Raw genomic sequence first — 13,357 nt, forward strand, 5'->3', positions numbered from 1 at the left:
AAAAAAAAAAAAAAAAAAAAGACATTTGAGACAACAGCAGTTTTTAAACAGTGTTCCTGTATTATCCTTGTGGATTAACAGTTTTTCATAATATAACTGGAAGTTTCAGGGTCAACTGTCTTTGTTCCTGAATGGTTGAAAGCCTTGTTGCCTCAAGCGGGCCAGTGGCATGAAGAGCTGCTGCTCTGGAGGAAAATCATCCCAGCGTGTCCACGTCCAGCCTGCAAAATGAGAAAGCAACACATTTTGTTTCATCAGCTGCTCACTGGGTGCTTAGTGGAGGTGCTTTCCCCCCACTGAAAAACAGCAGTCCCACTTCACATACCTTCATTTTTGTCTGGTTCCAGGTTTTGTGGCTCTCCTGACTGCCTGTCCAACTCTCCTTGCATGAATATGGTAACATAATGGTACTGTTCCTCCAGCTTGATGGCGTTAACTACTGATGCAAAGTGGGTGTTCACCAAACCCACCCCAGCTTCTTCCAGCACCTCTCTGTGGGCACATTCCTCCCAAGTCTCCCTTTGAATGAAATAAAAAAAAATAACATCTTATTTAACATTAGCTAAAGTACATTAACGGGCTTCTAAGGCTATTTCAGCTCTTTCTGCCTCCATTGTCTGCATGCATGGGAGTGCAAAAAAAAAATTAGCAGCACTCCTGAGTTGTTTTGTTTTCATTTTTATACTGAGAAAATGTAATCTGTTCACAATTTCCAATTTGCCAAAAAAATGTTTTGGTCCAAAGTTTGGATGTATATGGAAGAGAGAGGAATTGCAGAGTAAGCTGGATGAAGTGGTAGAGATTGTGCTCCCAGGCAGGAGGCAAAGAGGAAAACCACAAATATGACTGGTGGCTGTTGTGAAGGAGGATATGCAGAAGGTTGGTATGACAGTAGACGCATTTATGCTCAAACATTGCGTCAGACGTTAAAGTGCAACAAAACATATTGGAAATGGGTCCAGAGACCATTTTTAATTAAATATAACGTAAAAACTATTTGATAAATGAAGCTAAAAATTTAGCAGCAATCATTACATATATCAAAACTTTTCACCATAAAGTTTTAAGGCAAATCTGAGCTGATCAAGCAGAGAAGAATGCCCCATTAGCATATATCACAGGTAACGGGATAAAGATGGTGTGGGACCTCTCGTCCCCATAATTCAGCCGGTTAGGGGACGGAACTACACCTGGTTGTCGCACGCCAACCACTTTAATTAAAGAGAAAGAAGAAGAAGAAAACTATGTCAGATTTATGAATGGAGTCTACAACGTCAATGTATACCCGAACTCCAGGTGACCTCCTGGGAGCTGGTATGTCCCTTTTCCCACCGCACTCTTCCGTTTGCCCAAGAGTACACAGCCTGGGTGAGCAGAGTCCGTTACCAGCACCCCGACCCCGACTCCAGGACGTTTAACGACATTATTTGGCATCTGAACGAAACTGAAAAATGGCTCCGAAATGAAAACAAGTTAGTTCAAATCACGCAACACCGCTATGCTACACAGTAGAGAAGCTCTTTGGATGACACAAGAAGCGTCTCCACCTTGTACTTCCGTGTTCGCTTAAAGCAAGCCGTGTCTGTTCTTGAGTTAGCGTTAAGTCGTTTTTATTCCGTCAATCTGGGTAGCAACAGTGATAAGCCGATATACTACCTTATATTATTAGTTCTATTTATCCGCTTTTTAATTTAGTTAAATAGAAATGACTCGCACATTGTTCACTTTTGTCAACATTCGGCAAGTGGAACTGTTGCTTTAACATGAGTGCAGCACTGCCATCTAGTGAGTGGTTGTGGTTACACTAATAAAAGACCTGAGTTCAGATATAAAAGTGTACAACAGTGGAGATTAGAGGCTCAGAAACGACTTTATTCATGATAAAGTTACAGTTCAGCGGTCTTTATTTATTTAAAAGATTTCAACTGACAAATAGTTCAGTTACTTGAAGGCAAACACAATGCAGAGAAAAGGTCAGGAAGATAATAGTTGGATATGTGCAACAGCAGTTTAAATCCTCATGTGGAGAGGAAAACTAATATATTTAATGGGTTTTTCCGATTATGGTACAGGCTCACACTGTGTTAGCGTTGTAATTACCACTGTTTTTCCAGCATGTAGACATCAATTATGGTGTGAAAAGTCATCAGATTCTGAGCACAAAACATTTATATTAAAGAAAAAAAAATTACTGCCCAAAGATACCCACCACATCCTCTCTCCTGCCTACTGCTGCTTTAGCTGACATGTTCCTCACCCAAAGTTAAGTCTTATTCAAAGATGACTGTGCAAACGTGTCGGGGTTTTGTTTTTTTTTTACTTTCCAGTCTGTTCCCGGTGGAAAATTTGTTGGTGAGTATACTTTGTAGTGTCACATTTACTGTCTGATCAAAAGGAAGTCTGTCATTACCCAGTAAAAGCTTTTGTGAAACTGCAGATTAAAAGGAGTCAGAGCAACCTCCCAAATAAATGAGGCCAAAATAAACAGTGCATAATGGGCAGAAAGGAAGCTGGTTAAAACACACAAATTAGCTGGATTTGGATTTGCACTATTTGTGCCTATTTTCAAGGAGGCTGATGCTGGTAGTGAGACATTTTGGGAAAGTAACTGTGCCCAGTCTTTTGGACAGACACCTGAAAGTTGACTATTTTTCATTGTTTAATAGCAACACCCTCCATCAGATGCTCATGAAACTTGCAGAAAGATGCTGATATATTTTGGACAGTCCTACAAAACTATTTTAGGTTGTCAGTATTTCTCAGATGTCTTAATTGAACATGCCTTATTAGGTTATGGCACAGTGCTTCAGTGGGTTACCCCCTGTATCATATTTGATACATAGAGATTTTATGTGTTTTTGAGACTTCTACAAGTATCCTTTTTTTTTTTTCTTTTTTACTCCCTTGACCTTTCCTTAAAGCTAAACTGACTTGCCTTTCACAAACAAAATATTTCAACAGCAGGTGGGCGGGGCTTCCTAAGATCAGGGGTGGGGGAACTCCAGGCCTCAAGGGCTGGTGTCCTGTGGGTTTTAGATATAATCCTGGGTCAGCACACCTGAATCAGATGATTAGTTCATTACCAGGCCTCTGGAGAACTTCAAGACATGCTGAGGAGGTCATTTAGCCATTTAAATCAGATGTGTTGGATCAAGGACACACCTAAAACCTGCAGGACACCGGCCCTTGAGACCTGGAGTTCCCCAACACTGATGTAAATATTAGAGATATCCATCTCACTGACGTACCCCAGAGGTAACTATGGGGGGGAAAATACTGAAACTGAACAGTCAGCATGAATTTTGCAGGGATTAATTGAACATAACTCATTGTAGACACTTTCTGTGTTCAAAGCTACTCATTGGTTAATGAAAACTTTTACCACACTGTTTTACTAACAAACCATATATTCTGTCCCCAGACAACTTTCAGCTATTCTGACATTTCTATATTTATTTTTTAAATAAATATCCTGTAAACATTTAGCAATACAAATAACTTGAATAAGTGATAGCAACGTGAACACTGTAAAAATGTTGAGTCTCAGGTGGACTCGGGGAAGACGAGACTAGCACGATTGAAATGCAAAGCCCTGGCCTTAATTCAGCATCAGTTGATATCTCAGCAACACACGGATGTCTTGGAAACAAAATTTAAGTGTCTTGTTTTTATTTATAGATGTAGTTCATTTTATAAGATGTTTTAATTCATTTTCTTTTAAAACAAACTTCTACATCTAACATTCTAACTGTATGTACACTCACGGGCAACTTTATTGGTTGCACCTTGCTAGTACCAGGTTGGGCCCTCCATTTGTCTTCAGAATTGCCTTAATAGACCATGACATAGATCCATCCAGGGGCCGGAAAGTCTGGTAATACATGGTACGGCTCATCAACTCTGGAAATCCTCCAGATATTTTGGTCCCTGCTGACATGATAGCATCACACAGTTGCTGCATTTCTCTGTATTTCTGTGGCAGAGGTTTTGTTGATTTGTCTGATGATAGGTCAGTTTTTTCTATATTGTAACCACATCTATTCTAATGTTTACCACAAAGCAAGGACTGAATTTTTCAATTCTTCTATACCAATAATCATCTCATTTATCGTGTGGCCGTATAGGGGGACTTAAGCGCAAGGTCATGTACTACTAGACTGAAAAGACTGTAATTAAATAAGAGTAATATGCTGCTTAGAGTTTAATACCTCAGCGTTACAATCTAATAATGTTAAATTGTCCTCATAATAAAGGAATAATCTACTCAATTAGATTTTGCTACTACATGTAGTAATATTTACTTTCATAAAGAGCCCGAATATCTGTGCCATACTTTGTGATGTGCGGATTTGTCCACTCACACCTTTGGTTTCCTGGCATTTCACAGTTTTCCACCGACACCCGTTCTCCCCGCTAGACCTGCCTGGTGGCTCTGGTCCCTCCCAGCTCACCTGAGAGCGACAGACACTTTCCTCCTGTGAACCCAGGCTTCACACTACCTTCTGAATCTCTGGAGCTTGTTCTTCCATTCTTTGCGTGTTTAAAAGTCTCTGACTTGCTAACCATCTTGACTCTTTTTTTTTTTTTTTTTTTTTTTTTTTCATTAACAGCATTATGAGTGCAAAGCTGTGGACAGAGGAGCAGTTTAACTGCCCCGTGTGTCTGGATCTGCCAAATGATCCTGTCACCATCCCTTGCGGTCACAGCTACTGCATGGCCTGCATTAAGGACTACTGGACTAAAGATGACCCCAAAGGGATCTACAGCTGCCCCCAGTGCCGTCAGACCTTCTGCCCCAAGCCCTCCCTGTCCAGGAACACCATGCTGGCAGAGGCTGTGGAGCAGCTCCGCAAAGGAGCCCTCAAATCTGAAGTGCGTCAATCCATGCGACTCGCCAAAGAGAAGCTTTCCTCCTCGGTCGTACCATGTGACATGTGCAAAAATGAAAAACGAGCTGCAGTCAAGAGCTGCCTGGTGTGTATGAGCTCCTACTGCGAGCCCCATCTGAAGCCTCACCAGACAAAGAAATCCCTAAAGCAGCATGAGCTCATCCCACCGACAGGCAACCTGGCCGAAAAGATCTGCACCCAGCACAAATACCTGCAGGAGTTCTTCTGCCGACAGTGCAAGATGTTCATCTGCTGGCTGTGCACCAGCAACCAGCACAAAGGCCACGAGAGCGTGTCCACCAAGGTCGAAAGGCTGGAGAAGCAGGTAAGCAGAGGATGGGTGCTACATAATGACTGGGGCCAGTCAGACAGTTACCAGGGTGATCTAAAGTAAAATTAAAATGACTGGTTTGGGTGTTGGGAAAAATCTCCATAATTTTGTAAATGGAAGTTTACAGTCAATATTCTATAAATAAAGCATATCCGCCCTTCTCTCTGCTGTCCATTATTGTGTATAAAAGGTTTATTTGAAAGAAGTCAGTTATTTCCTTTTGTGTGCGACACCGGGTCCAGCCAGGCTGAAGACATTCCTAACAACATTCCTAGCCTAGTCATTCATAATGCTCCACCCTCTCACGTTGTCTTCTGTGCCACCTACACACCTGCTTCCTTGTCTGTGGGATTGTTTCTCTGATCTCGTGTCACGGCGTGCGTCTCTGCAGAAATTGCTGTCCGACCTGCAGTCAGAGAACCAACAGAAGCTGAAAGAGAGAGAGCAGGAGCTGAAAGACATGAAGAAGATGATGGAGCAGATGAAGGTTGGTCAGCGGTAGACAATTCTTTTTTTTTTTTCTTTTTTTTTGGGGGGGGGGGGTGTATTTTTTATTTATTTTTTTTAATGGAAAACAGGTTTTCTACAGGGTTTAAATAATATGATGGTGGTTGAGGGGCCTTAATTAGTTTTGTGTTTTCCTTGTGCGCGCAGCGTTCTGCTGATGTGGTGCACAATGAAGCGGAGCAGGTGCTGTCGGAGCTGCTGCGCTCTATGGAACGTCTTCAGGAGCTGCTGGAGGAGGTGATGGATCAGGCCAACCAGGAGAAGATGGGCCATGCACAAGAAGTTACAGATAGTCTGGAGGCTGAGATCAAGGAGCTGAAGAAAAGGGACACTGAGATGAAGGACCTGGCAAGCTGCGAAGACAACATCTACTATCTGCAGGTAGGCCGGACTGTGAAGGTCACTGAGTGGAAATATTGGTCATGGACACAGCAGTTATTGCTTATTCTTTACACGTCTTATGACAGAAGGATAGCAGCAAGAGTGTTAGGGAAAGTTTACTAGATGGTAATGAAACCTTTGGAGACAATGGCACTGTGGAAACGCTAAGGTTTTTGTTGGGAGTGACATCACATTGAGCATTTTGGAGACAAAATTAGAGCGACATGGTTAAGGTGCAAAGGCGACAGTGGATATTTTGAATTTTGAAGGATGTTAAATGGAGAGTTTGAGGCAGGTGGAAAAGAGGAAGACCACAGAGCAGGATATACAGTCATTTTTTTCTGAATCTCAAGACTCCTGATATCCTGATTAAATAATTTTTGTTGTGTTTTTTAACTAACTGCCATGTTTCCTCAGACGTACGAGTCTATGTGCAGTCCTCTTGAGTCTGGGGATCTGCCAGCTGTGAAAGTCAATCACGAGGCTTCCTTTGAGCCTGTACGAGATGCCATCCTGGGTCTCAGGGAGCGAGTGGAAGATCTATGCAACCAGGAGCTGGGCAAGATCACTAAACAAGGTCTGTCCAAAGAGGCCTTTTGTTCTTATTCTGTCTTATTTTGTACCTCATTTAATGTAATTATCTGCGTTCTTTTAAAGTGAATGACACAACACTGTTCGCTCTGGGAGACTGTAAGTTCCAGGCATTGTTTATAGTTCGTTTTTGTTTTTTTCCAGCGTAATTATTAATGCATTCAAGTTTAGTGTGTTTTTTTTTTTTGTTTGTTTTTTTAATTGAACTTCTTCTAATCTTAGCCAACCGAAGCGGACAGAAAGGAGGGATTTTAAAATGTAAGGTTTGAATTTTCTTATTAAATCCAAATAAACGTTTTCACATTTTGCATGATGTTGGCAGAAAGATACCGATTTTCCTTTTTCTCTAGTGTTTTCTGGTCTCAGTGCCCGCAACACAAACGCCCGTCCACAGGGTATGTTTGGTGTTTTTTCTGACCACATTTTGTCTACCATGACTGCATATTTACATCTTGTCGTCCAATCTTGTTTAAATATTTGAAATAATTTGTAATTTCATTCTTTTTCTACAGCTTCTACACCCACTATCTCAATTGGAGGGCGAAGTACAGACAAACGAGGACTTGGTACTGTACTCTGATGATTGTTAAGCTTCATTTGACAACGTACAAAGGATTTCCCTGACATTGTCACTTTTTTTTTTTATTCAGGTATAGGACTCAGGACTCAAGATGTGAGGAGCAGAGACACAGCACGAGGTGAGAGTTTGTATTTGTGCCGCTGTTTAAGCATTAATTTAAATTTCGCTCACAGCAGGGATAAAGTAGAGAAAAGTTTGTTTCAAAAGTCAGTTTCTTCCTTGGTTTTTAGACAGAGCTAACACAAGCTCACCCAGACTGCAGGACAAACAGAGGAGAGAAGACAGAGATGCATGTGAGTTGGCACTGGCATTAATATCATCACCCTTCATGATAATAATCTGGTTTTTACTTCCTACTGCAAGGTGTTTTTTCTGCTTAAATGACAGTTCTTCCTTATTTTTAGTCAAGGCACATTGTGTTGAGTTACTCGACATTTGCATTTTCTGTGGCTCAGTTTCTCTTTATTAGAGTCATTGGGCTAACAGTATTCTCACTTAGGCAGAGGGTGGCTGTCTACAGGTCAGTCCTGGGTGGTGGTTCTTCTGCTGCTTAATCTTGCTAGCAGCACACAGTCATCTGCACCTGTTCTATGCTAAAGGCAGATAGCGTGTACGCATTGCAATTGCCACACACAGAGCTATGCAGATGACACTCAATTATACATACTTATTACACAGGGAGCACTTTCTTATTAGACTGGCAAAGCATTATACTAAATGCCAGTCTATTTCCATTAAGCCTCATCCACAGTGACTTGGATGGCAGGTATGACTTTGTAGCTGCTTTGTTGCTAACAGGAAGACATTCATACGCTAATACAGTAAACCTGGTGTAAATCTGGTGAACAGAGTACATCGGATAAACATCAGTGTGTTGATATTCTCATTGTAACACATGTAAATCTATTTCATGTTGCACCATGAACGCGTTAGTAATTGTGAGGTGGGCCTTCTGCTGTTGAAAGACACAAAACTATTGTTGAAACTCAAACAGAACTTAAACAGTTTGTATTCAATTGCATTTAAGAAATATATATAACAGTAGTTATATTTAAGAATGTCTGATTACTCAGGCCTCACTACGTACCTTTACTTCAGTCTTTTCTTTTTTCATTTTCAATGTCAGTTTTAATTCTTGAACTATAATCATTTGCGTGATTTTTAGATTCCTAAAAATCTTTTTTTTTTTTTTTTTGTCCTTTGTGTTGACATTCATTGTATCCACTGCCTAATGACACTATTTTAGCTTTCATTCCTATCCCCTTTTTTAAATTGGGGGCCTTAAATGGCCATGTCAGCTATATCAGCTCTCATAGTCTTTTTGCTCATAAAAAACTTTGAAACTTTGTCCATGTTTAATATGACCATACCCTATCACAACAAACAGAAAACAGGGAAAGGTATAATGGTCACCTTTAAGTGACATTCTAAGATGAGACGTTTTTTATAACAAAGAAGCACTAGTGGCTAATATTAAATCTCAGTGTAAACTCTGGACTCTGTGACCACTGTGAACATATTTGAAGTGACGCTAAATCGGTTGTGCATGAAGTACCATAGATAACCAATAAAAGCAGATGACGTTCTGATACCATACTGATGTTGTCACCAATCACTTATATTTGCCATAGACACTTTAAATTTTGATTGAAAGTTTATGTAAACACTTAATTTTCGTATGGCTTCGATAAATTAAACTCAATTTTATTCCACGTGTCTTCCAAAAAGTGAGGGAGCCTAACCCCAGAGCCAGCACCAGATCCAACATCAGCATCAGGTCCAGCATCAGCCACAGACTGAGCCCCAGAGCTAGCCCCACCCCCAGCCGCAGAGAATCTCAGTCACTCTGGAGTAGGTCTAGCCAGAGCCAGGCCACAACTCCTACTCCAGTCCCAGCCAGCCTGACTCCTGCTCCTACGCCTGCTCCTGCTCCAGCACGGGCATCTACTGGACGTATGTTTGGATTGTTTCCATTTTCTGTCACCTGCTTCCAAAAATAAGTTTTCAAAAATTAATAATAATATTAATACAGCTTTGACAAACACTATGACATGGATTTGACATCTGATTCATGGTATTCTCAGATTTTAGTCGAATGGCGTCGATCAGCAGCATCTTCCGCTCCAATCGCCGCGGCACCAGCCAGGCTACTCCAGCCGCACAGGCCAGCAACACACCGTCCGCAGGAGGAAATCCATGTAGGACCTGACTCCAACAACACTCATACTCTCTTTGCAATCTCAGTAACCAAACCATTAAGTGACTAGTAGATGGGGTGTTTCTGAAGAAAAGATGAAAAAGTGGTTAACATGGTTACATTAAAAAGTTCACTTTTTATAAAAGAGGTTCAAATTAAAGTAAAAGTAGTTCAAGTGTCAGTTTAAATGACGCTTCGTTTCAGTTTAGGCTTTGATAGGTTTTGGTGTTGATCATGAAAATGAAGGAAGACATAAATGTCAGTGCTGAATAAAGCTGAAGTGTCAGTTTGAGTTAGAAAAAAGTGCAAGCAACAAGTGAAGCTGGGAATCAGCTGAAGTAAAAGTGCTGAAAAAGTCGATCATTTAAATAGACTTCAAAGGAGTTGCAGTGACATTGAAGTGTAGAGAATAAAGCAAGCTGGATGAGAGGAAGAAAAGGAGTTACAGATCGCTGTGTACTTTACAGGACAGTGAGTGGAAGTGTCAGCTGATGTGTAAAAACTGAAAGTTGGAGCAAGTGTTGTTCAAAGGAGGAAGCCTGAAATGTTTTGAAGTCGAGGTGTGAGGAGTTGGAATGATGGCATGAATATCGTTTAGCATGTAAGCAGTGAAAGCATTGAAACATCTGTTGATGTTGAAAGATCCGAAACTCAGCACCAGTAATAAGGGGGGGGAGGAATCTTGCTGTTTTATGGTTATTTTTCTGCCTTTGCTTTTGTGGGAAACAAGATGATGATGATGAATGAGAAGTTGGCTAAGTGCTAGATATTTACACGTTATTAGATGGTTTTACATTTAAATAGACAGCTTTGACTTCTAGTTGAAGTGTTTACTGACTGAAGCACTCAAGAGCAATTAGTGACATTAACAGAAGCAATCACTCTGTCTCTGCATTCAACAGGGGGCATGGCTGAGCTGTCTGAAACTCCCACAGAAAGTAAGAAGATTGCCCTTCTATATATAACATGAATGTATTGTCCCATCAACTGTTCAACCGGTTGAATAAGTTAAACAATATGCGTTTCAGTGACGTCACTAATGCTGTTTTCTCATTGGTCAGTTAACCCCGGTCTCTTTTTGGATACGCCCACTCCGGACTCCATGAATCATGCTCCGGTTTTCCCCGCCTGTGAGTCATTCAAGCTTTAGTCATTTTGGTATTGAGAGAAGAAACATAAATGGAAATCAAACTATTATGATGTACAGTGAAAAAAAAAAATAAAGATGCATTTAATTTTTTTTGTTGTTGTTTTTTTACAGTGAGAGAAATCAGCCTTGACAGTATTCAGGCCCCGGAGCCGAGGACTAGAGAGGAGTTCCTGCAGTGTAAGTCTGTACAAAATGACAGATCTAAGCACAAACTGGGACCACAAACTGTCACTTTTTAACCATTCAGTCAGTTTATTCATTCAGTCACCACATACTACACAGACCATACAAATAATATAGGATCAGATGCTCATATATAGGTCTGGCCTGGGTTCATATCATTAAAAGTACCATATGTTCCAAGAAGAGGGGGGGAAAAAAGTAATGACAACAACAAGCAGATAAACAATATTCTTACATGAAACCTTCAAAAACATATTTCTTGAGCATTCATTGAAGGCCAAAACTCAGTTACACATTTTTGTTCTCATATAAAAATCGTTTGTTTTGTATATAAGTGAACTGTAGTCACATAGATGAAGAACTCCTAATGACTGTGATGTTTTTCCTTTAATATAATGAGCATGTTACCAGGTGAATTTGTGATCAGTCACAACATTGAGGCATTTTTAAAGACAATGAGCTGCTTAGGGTGCTGTTAGTGAGAAATATACTGTAGTATCATATTATATAATAAACTCAAGGTATTCATGTATAGTTATTTAGTATCCATTACCATTATTTTATTAAACATCTGTCATGCTACCTTAAAATTAACACTGCCCAGAGAGTGAGCCAGCTTGGAGGAGGTTAGTGCTCTCGGAGGGCATCTTGTTGGGGCGATCGTGGCTCAAGAGTTGGGAGTTCGCCTTGTAATCGGAAGGTTGCCGGTTCGAGCCCCGGCTCGGACAGTCTCGGTTGTTGTGTCCTTGGGCAAGACACTTCACCCATTGCCTACTGGTGGTGGTCAGAGGGCCCGGTGGCGCCAGTGTCCGGCAGCCTCGCCTCTGTCAGTGCGCCCCAGGGCGACTGTGGCTACAATGTAGCTTGCCAACACCAGTGTGTGAATGGGTGGATGACTGGATATGTAAAGCGCTTTGGGGTCCTTAGGGACTAGTAAAGCGCTATATAAATACAGGCCATTTACAGGCCATTTACAGGCCATTTGTTCCACTGTAGTGTATCAGAACATAGATGTTGACGTACAGAATTGGCCGTGATGTCGTGATAAGTTGTCAAAATATTTTGTCCTTGAAATGTCTTTCCTAGACTCAGTGAGCTTGACCCTAGACTCCAACACGGCCCACAGGCAGCTGACGCTCTCTGAGAACAACACTAAAGCCGCACTGCAGGGCACAGCCCAGCTTTACCCCGACAGCCCCCAGCGTTTTGATGGCTGGACCCAGGTGATGTGTGACAGTCCGCTGTATGCCCAACGCTGCTATTGGGAGGTGGAGTGGAGAGGCCGGGGCTCCTCAACCGGCATAGCTTACGGGGCGATGGCCAGGAAGGGCTCGGACGCCAGGTCAGGCCTCGGATACAATGCCCAGTCCTGGACCCTGGAGCTGTCGGACACCTGCTGCACAGCCATGCATGACAATCAGAAAAAGGACATTCCGGTCGTGTACTGCCCCCGTGTGGGCATTTACCTGGACCTGTCCGCGGGAACGCTGTCGTTCTACAGCGTCGCAGAGAGCATGACCCACCTCCACACCTTCCGAGCCAACTTTACGCAGCCGCTTTATGCCACCTTCTGGGTGGGGAGCGGAATCGGGGTTGGGCTAGACTTCAGTTCAAGTTCTGAGAGCATCAAGATCTGCCCCCTGTGAAGACCAGAGAGTTGATAATTCACTGACTGACTTCAGAGCTGAACACAGGAAAAACACAAGTGTTCCTGCTGATTGTTAGAATGACACACTGACTGAAATTATTTGCAAAGTCATCTATAAATATATGTATGTGTGTATATGTGTACATGGCTTAAATGCACTTAGTTAGCTTCTACTATTCACAAAAAACAAAGAGTGCACTGTTTTTAGCAAACAGGAGATTTCAATGCCACAGATTTTGGGTTGAGGCTGTCACAATATCAGACTGCATAGTTATCATGGCGCTGATGCCATGTCTTCTATAGAAAGAGAAAATAATCTTTAACTATTTATTCCACTTTTGTATTTCGTTTTGTTTTGTTTTTTGGGGGGATCAAGACGTTTGGGTAACCAGGTGGGTGCAGGTGGTGGTTATGACTGAGATATCAAATGAGTAAATGTCATTATCAGAATGTAAAAAGCATCAGCAAAGTGTATAAGGGCTAAAATATTTTTTTAAAAGATGGTATTTCGATGTTGTGCCTAATAAAGAAAGTAATAATAATGCTTGACTGAAGTGTGATGAACAAATGCCACTGATATGTGCATATGTGGATATCTGGCACAGGACACGGTGCTGCCTGTTAACAAAGTACCAACTGCACTTCAAGCATGCAAAAAGTAGTTTATCTAATGTAGTCAGCCATCTCCTCCTGGTGTATGACCTTTTGTGTTTTGGGTTGTTTGTTTGTTTGTTTGTTTGTTTTTTAAGGCATGTTGGTTACTACTATTGCAGTTCTTCTAATGGCCACTTAAGACTGGTTTCAAAAGTAAGTCAGTCCACATGTACATTCATGTTAAAATGTCCCAATTTGATTGTTTGTTTTTTAAATATAACTCTTCCATTTGGGAACTACTAAGGC

General features: G+C 41.4%; 2 protein-coding genes across 4 annotated transcripts; one reads left to right on the forward strand and one right to left on the reverse strand.

Annotated features, from left to right (window-relative positions):
• On the reverse strand, positions 1 to 1,465 carry nudt15 (nudix (nucleoside diphosphate linked moiety X)-type motif 15). Its single transcript, XM_040051452.1, has 3 exons — positions 1,286 to 1,465; positions 326 to 519; positions 1 to 221 (listed from the first exon to the last, which is right to left on the reverse strand). Exons 1-3 carry the CDS (start codon positions 1,432 to 1,434, stop codon positions 112 to 114), a joined length of 453 nt encoding a protein of 150 aa, XP_039907386.1. The 5' UTR covers positions 1,435 to 1,465; the 3' UTR covers positions 1 to 111.
• On the forward strand, positions 1,158 to 12,999 carry trim25l (tripartite motif containing 25, like). 3 transcript variants are annotated; one of them, XM_040051447.1, is made up of 17 exons: positions 1,158 to 1,314; positions 4,611 to 5,214; positions 5,612 to 5,707; positions 5,875 to 6,108; positions 6,526 to 6,685; positions 6,766 to 6,798; positions 6,922 to 6,957; positions 7,050 to 7,094; positions 7,212 to 7,265; positions 7,350 to 7,397; positions 7,510 to 7,572; positions 9,008 to 9,232; positions 9,364 to 9,477; positions 10,379 to 10,414; positions 10,538 to 10,606; positions 10,738 to 10,803; positions 11,896 to 12,999. In XM_040051447.1, the coding sequence occupies exons 2-17, from the start codon at positions 4,615 to 4,617 to the stop codon at positions 12,453 to 12,455; spliced, it is 2,439 nt and encodes an 812-aa protein (XP_039907381.1). In that variant the 5' UTR covers positions 1,158 to 1,314; positions 4,611 to 4,614; the 3' UTR covers positions 12,456 to 12,999. The 3 variants fall into 3 exon arrangements, with proteins under 3 accessions (XP_039907381.1, XP_039907380.1, XP_039907382.1); XM_040051446.1 differs by lacking the exon at positions 1,158 to 1,314 and adding an exon at positions 1,365 to 1,472; XM_040051448.1 differs by lacking the exon at positions 1,158 to 1,314 and adding an exon at positions 3,125 to 3,255.
• The last annotated feature ends 358 nt before the right edge of the window (positions 13,000 to 13,357 follow it).

This window comes from Simochromis diagramma, unplaced genomic scaffold (assembly GCF_900408965.1).
Source record: "Simochromis diagramma unplaced genomic scaffold, fSimDia1.1 OVJJ01000107.1, whole genome shotgun sequence".
In the NCBI taxonomy this organism is placed as follows: domain Eukaryota; kingdom Metazoa; phylum Chordata; class Actinopteri; order Cichliformes; family Cichlidae; genus Simochromis; species Simochromis diagramma.